Here is a 6536-nt window from a genome sequence, read left to right as displayed (position 1 = left end):
TCGCACGTCGCACCGGCATTCCGTACACTACTGTTTGGTTGGCACTTAGGCGTATCCTCCGATGCTATCCGTACAAAATCCATCGGCATCGTGAACTGTTACCTGGCGATTTAGTGAAACGGACGGTGTGGGCGTTTCAAAAGATGGTGGAAGATGACGATTGGTTGAGCAACGTGTTGTGGACCGACGAAGCTCATTTCACGCTCCGAGGGTCTGTCAACGCCCACAACTTCAGAATTTTGACTACCGAAAATCCTAGAACTGTCGTGCACGACGAGAAAGTCACGGTATGAGTTGGATTTACCACATCTACCGTTATCGGGCCTTTTTCCTTCGAGGAAATGCGTGATTCTGGCTCTGTAACTGCTACCGTGACGGGTGAGAGGTACGCCGATATGTTACAGAATCGCATCATCCCCAGCCTGGCTGATAGACACCTGCTGGGGACGTACCATGTTTATGCAGGATGGCGCTCCACCCCATATTGCTAGACGCGTGAAAGATCTCTTGCGCGCGTCGTTTGGCGATGCTCGTGTGCTCAGCCGCCACTTTCGTCAGGCTTGGCCTCCCAGGTCTCCAGACCACAGTCCGTGCGATTATTGGCTTTGGGGTTACCTGAAGTGGCATGTGTATCGTGATCGGCCGACATCTCTAGCGATGCTGAAAGACAACATCCGACGCCAATGCCTCACCACAACTCCGGACATGCTTTACAGTGCTGTTCACAACATTATTCCTCGACTACAGCTATAATTGAGGAATGATGGTGGACATATTGAGCATTTCCTGTAAAGAACATCATTTTTGCTTTGTCTTACTTTGTTATGCTAATTATTGCTATTCTGATCAGATGAAACGCTATCTTTCGGACATTTTTTGAACTTTTGTATTTTTTTGGTTCTAATAAAAGCCCATGTCATTCCAAGCATGTGTGTCAATTTGTACCTCTCTATCTACATTATTCCGCGATTTAAATGGTTCAAATGGCTCTGAGCAGTATGGGACTTAACTGCTGTGGTCATGAGTCCCCTAGAACTTAGAACTACTTAAACCTAACTAACCTAAGGACATCACACACATCCATGCCCGAGGCAGGATTCGAACCTGCGACCGTAGCAGTCCCGCGGTTCCGGACTGCAGCGCCTAGAACCGCACGACCACCGCGGCCGGCTATTCCGCGATTTATTCAGTTCTCATATTTATACTGACTTTTTGATCACCTGGTATGTATGTGTGTGTGTGTGTGTGTGTGTGTGTGTGTTAGGGTACACAATGCGTTTTACTAAGTGCCCTCAGAGCATTAGAATATGTGGACAGAGGCTACCGTTTACAAGCAAGCCCACAGTTATAAATGAAGTAGACAGTAGGAAAGAGAAGTACTGGCTGTACGATGTCACATTTAATGTTGTCATATCAGGTAGATTCCATTTTCACTGCTGGCCTTAGTGCACTCTGGTTTTGTGAAGACAGCGAAGCTACAGCGAGGATTCTGCAACCGCGGGCTGTTCGTTGTTCCTCCTGGCCAGGTTCCTCTCAGCTGCGGAGCACAGCTCCTGGCCTGCCGGGACGCTGGTCGGGCTCCAGCACAGGAGCATGCGGTCCTTCAGCACGGGGAGCGTCGTTCCGTTGCAGATGAAGCAGACGAACAGCACCGGTCCTTGCACCATCGTACCCAGGTGTACGTAGTACACAAACTGCGCCACCCCCTGAGCCTGGTGGAACCCGATCCTAATTATAATGCCTAGTCCGCTCAAGATAACGGCCTTCACTGACATATAAAGACACTGCTTCTTGGAGGCAAATTTATGGTTACCGACAATTTTGAGTCGCCGCATGAAATAGCGAGTACGTAGGTACATGTATCCGACCAGTCCGAGACAAACCAAGTTGAAACTCACTGACATTGAAATCCCCACAAGGACTAGTATACGACTGTGGATCAGGTAGTACCTACTGGTCTTTTCCAAAGCGACAGCTGCCACACACACTATACTCCACGGTATCAACGCCAACAGCACTTGACGGCGGAATAGCTGGCTTAGTTCAGCAGGTAGTAGCTGGTCAGGAAGCCTGAGATGGCGAACACAGGCGTACATCTCGTAGCAGAATATGTTCAGCCAGATACAGCTGAGGAGTGTGAGGGCGCCGTCTATCAGCACCGCTGTAGGTAAGTCAGGGAAACCTGCCATGCGGTACACGACCTCAGAACACAGGACCTGGATTATGCCAGTGATCTGGAAGGACAAGAATATCTTTCCAGGCAGGTTACGTAACTGGGGAAGGTACATGTACACTCCGGCAGTCGAAAAGCGGAAAATAATGTTTATCACTACAAGTGAGATTTCTAAATACTTTAAACTGTCAATTTTGAAATCCTTGTATCTCAAGGTCGCGTTGTTCAAAGTGGCTTTGTAGGCCAGTGATTGTTCTGTTAGCATAGAATACGTCAGTGGGACCTCTCTAAATAGATAAAAAAGGACCCGACAACTATTGGAAGGCTTAAAGAAGAAAAAGTCGTGGCACTTCAGCAGCAGAACAGCTCTGGAAACAGAGCAGATGGCGTCTGTAGCGTTCGACTGCAGACACGATTGATCGTCAGGACTATCGAAATAGCAGCGAGCATCGTGCACTGATTGCATGATACTAAACGGGACGTCCTGACAAATGCCAAACGAGTTGACAGCCATCCAGGCGAGTAGGCAGAGGTTGACGTTCACCCTCTGCGTGTAGGCCAGGTAGCTGGTGACGGGTATGTGGGGCGACCGCTGGACCATGTCGTCCCACAGCTGCGCACGGCACTGCAAGCGCTGGCTAGCGGCTTCCACGGGCAGCCCATCCAGTGGACACGTGGGGTGGTCCAGGGCGTTCATCAACAGCTGCACGCAGTCAGTGTCCACGGAGAGGGTGGCGTTGCTTCTGTCCTCCAGCTGCCACTCCTCGTCTGCAAAAAAATGACAGCAAGTAGGTGGTGTCCATACACTCCAGGCAGCTCAACCCAAACTCCCCTCTGGGTGATAAGATTGGGCATCGTTTACCTTGTAAGTGACGTGCACTTGAGTGGCGTTTGTGAAATGAGTGGAGCCCTGAGCTATATCCTGATGGATAAAACAGCCTCACGCAAATGGAAACGCTATCTGACATTAAAATCAAAGTAAAATATTGGGTCGCCACCAACTCTAGCCACATGGCTAATGAGAAGTTCGACTGAATTGGAAAATTAATTAATTTAGTCATAACAAAAAAAAGCTCACAAAATAACATTTGTTGTAAAGTCATTCATAAAGAATGGGATGTTTAGATTAGATTACATTAGATTAATACTTTATTCCATAGACCCACAAATGAGGGGATCCTCCAGGGTATGGAACATGTCAGATAAACACATTACAAAGGTGAAATTAGAAAAACTTGAGTTTCATTAAATTTAATGAACCTCACTCAATAAACAGTAAAATTATGTACACGAATTAAAATTAAACTTATAATATTTACAGGTTTAATACTTACATCTGCTTTCATTAAATGCATCATTCACACAGTAGCTAGTTACTTGGCTATTACAACCAAATATCGTCAAAAATTAAAGTAAATTATTCGTTTCAATGATCCTCAGTTAAGAACAGTCAAATTACGTACAAGATTTAAAATTAAACTTCCACTATTTACGTACTAAAGACTACTATCTGCTTTTCATACATCCATCATTCGCACAATAGATAGTTACTTGGCTATTAATACCAAGTGTTGTCAAAAATTAAAGTAAACTATTAATTTGAATGATCCTCAGTTAAGAACAGTCAAATTATGTACAAGATTTAAAATTACACTTCCAATATTTACAGACTTAAGACTCATATCTGCTTTTCATACACCATCATTCACACAGTAGGTAGTTACTTGGCTGTTACAACCAAGTATTGTCAAAAATTAAAGTATAATAAATTTTCATTAAAATGGTATACCGCACTTGTTGAGATATTCGTGGATCGAATAGAAGGAGTTGGTCACCAATAATTCTTTTAAATTATGTTTAAGTTGTGCCTTGTCTGAAACTAAACTCTTGATGGTTACTTGTAACTTATTGAAAATATACGTTTCTGAATACTAGATTCCTTTCTGGGTAAGAGTAAGAGATTTTAAATCTTTATGTATATTGTTCTTATTCCTGGTATTGATACTGTATACTAAGCAGATAGTTGGAAAAAGAGATGTGTTATTTACAACAAACTCCATTAATGAATAAATATACTGAGAAGCTGTGGTTAGTATGCCCAATTCTTGAATAGGTTTCTGCACGATATTTCTTGGATTTGCACTACACATTCGCTTCTGTACTCTAAAAATTTTTTCTCGGTTTGTGTAATAATTAATATGATACAGGGATTGGTCACAAATGTCAAATATTAAAATAAAGTAAAAAGTGTGTGAACACTGCGAATAAGAGCAGCTTGCAGCAACATTCCTGAAAGTAAGATCTATTCTAAAGAATTTGTCTTAAATAAAAAGGGAGCAGTAATTATGGGACCTGTGCGCATGGAAACGCTATGGATGGGTTAACAAGGAAACTACGACGTAAATGGCTAAGGTAAAGGAGACATGACATCGGTACACTGAATAAGACTTGAAACAAAATTATTTATTTCTTAAGACATTGATACAAGACATCTACATAACTGCTGTTGCTGGTAACTACGTACGACTGCTTGTGATACGCCATAAGATTCACAACAGAATCTCTTAATTTAGGACCGCAGTCGTAATTAGAGGAGGAGGCGAAAGGTTTAATACTCGCATTCAGACCCACATTCACTCAAAGAACAGCAAAGAGGGCCCCAACACCAACATGCAACGAAGCTAGGAGGTTTGTTCCTCTGTTTTGAGAAATGATTAAATAAAAGAGTAAATCTGAATATCACGGTTCATTTAAACTTGAACCTCGGTTTGGAGAAACAGCCTCAACGGAGGCTACACATACATGTTTACGCACTTAACATGAAATCACAAACCACAAATACAACTGAATAATCCAGACAGGGTATACCGGGTGATCAAAAACTCAGTATAAATTTGAAAATGTAATAAACCACGGAATAATCTAGATAGAGAGGTAAAAATTGACACACATGCTTGGAATGACATGGTGTATTATTAGAACAAAAAAAAAAAACAAGTATTGCTAGACGCGTGAAAGATCTCTTGCGCGCGTCGTTTGGTGGTGATCGTGTGCTCAGCCGCCACTTTCGTCGTACTTGGCCTCCCAGGTCCCCAGACCTCAGTCCGTGCGATTATTGGCTTTGGGGTTACCTGAAGTCGCAAGTGTATCGTGATCGACCGATATCTCCAGGGATGCTGAAAGACAACATCCGACGCCAATGCCTCACCATAACTACGGAAATGCTTTACAGTGCTGTTCACAACATTATTCCTCGACTACAGCTGTTGTTGAGGAAAGATGGTGGACATATTGAGCATTTCCTATAAAGAACATCATGTTTGCTTTGTCTTACTTTGTTATGCTAATTATTGCTATTCTGATCAGATGAAGCGCTATCTCTCGGACATTTTTTGAACTTTTGTATTTTTTTGATTCTAATAAAACCCCATGTCATTCGAAGCGTGTGTGTCAATTTGTACCTCTCTATCTACATTATTCCGTGATTTATTCAGTTTTCAAATTTATACTGACTTTTTGATCACCCGGTATTTAATATTCCAAAATCAGAGCAATACGTAAACTCTAGGACAGAGACAGGGGGTCACAGGAGAGTTAGCACTCTGTCTGAAGGCCAAAACTGGCCCACCGGGACCACCCGACCGCCGTGTCATCCTCAGCTGAGGATGCGGATAGGAGGGGCGTGTGGTCAGCACACCGCTCTCCCGGCCGTTATGGTGGTTTTCTTCGACCGGAGCCGCTACTATTCGGTCGAGTAGCTCCTCAATTGGAATCACGAGGCTGAGTGCACCCCGTAAAATGGCAACAGCGATGGCGGCCCCGATGGTCACCCATCCAAGTGCCGACCACGCCCGACAGCGCTTAACTTCGGTGATCTCACGGGAACCGGTGTAACCACTGCAGCAATGCCGTTGCCACACGAGAGAGTTAGGCTCACAGTTAACTCGTGTGGCCTCGTGGTTCATGGAGAGACAATTTATACGTTGTTGTTGTTGTTGTGGTCTTCAGTCCTGAGACTGGTTTGATGCAGCTCTCCATGCTACTCTATCCTGTGCAAGCTTCTTCATCTCCCAGTACCTACTGCAACCTACATCCTTCCGAATCTGCTTAGTGTATTCATCTCTTGGTCTCCCCCTACGATTTTTACCCTCCACGCTGCCCTCCAATACTAAATTGGTGATCCCTTGATGCCTCAGAACATGTCCTACCAACCGATCTCTTCTTCTGGTCAAGTTGTGCCACAAACTCCTCTTCTCCCCAATCCTATTCAATACTTCCTCATTAGTTATGTGATCTACCCATCTAATCTTCAGCATTCTGCTGTAGCACCACATTTCGAAAGCTTCTTTTCTCTTCTTGTCCA

At 44.0% G+C, this 6536-nt stretch overlaps 1 protein-coding gene across 1 annotated transcript in view; it reads right to left on the bottom strand.

Moving 5' to 3' along the window:
* Positions 1-1177: 1177 nt before the first annotated feature.
* The window catches only part of LOC126108161 (uncharacterized), a 123868-nt gene continuing 118509 nt past the window's right edge, over positions 1178-6536 (bottom strand). The window contains exon 7 of the mRNA XM_049913404.1: positions 1178-2941. Within this exon, the coding sequence (XP_049769361.1) occupies positions 1476-2941 (1466 nt within the window). The 3' untranslated portion in view covers positions 1178-1475. The remainder of the gene's footprint in view (positions 2942-6536) is intronic.

Source organism: Schistocerca cancellata, chromosome 11 (genome assembly GCF_023864275.1).
Source record: "Schistocerca cancellata isolate TAMUIC-IGC-003103 chromosome 11, iqSchCanc2.1, whole genome shotgun sequence".
In the NCBI taxonomy this organism is placed as follows: domain Eukaryota; kingdom Metazoa; phylum Arthropoda; class Insecta; order Orthoptera; family Acrididae; genus Schistocerca; species Schistocerca cancellata.
The sequence above is the reverse complement of the archived record's forward strand: the minus strand, read 5'-3'. Positions and strand labels throughout refer to the sequence as shown.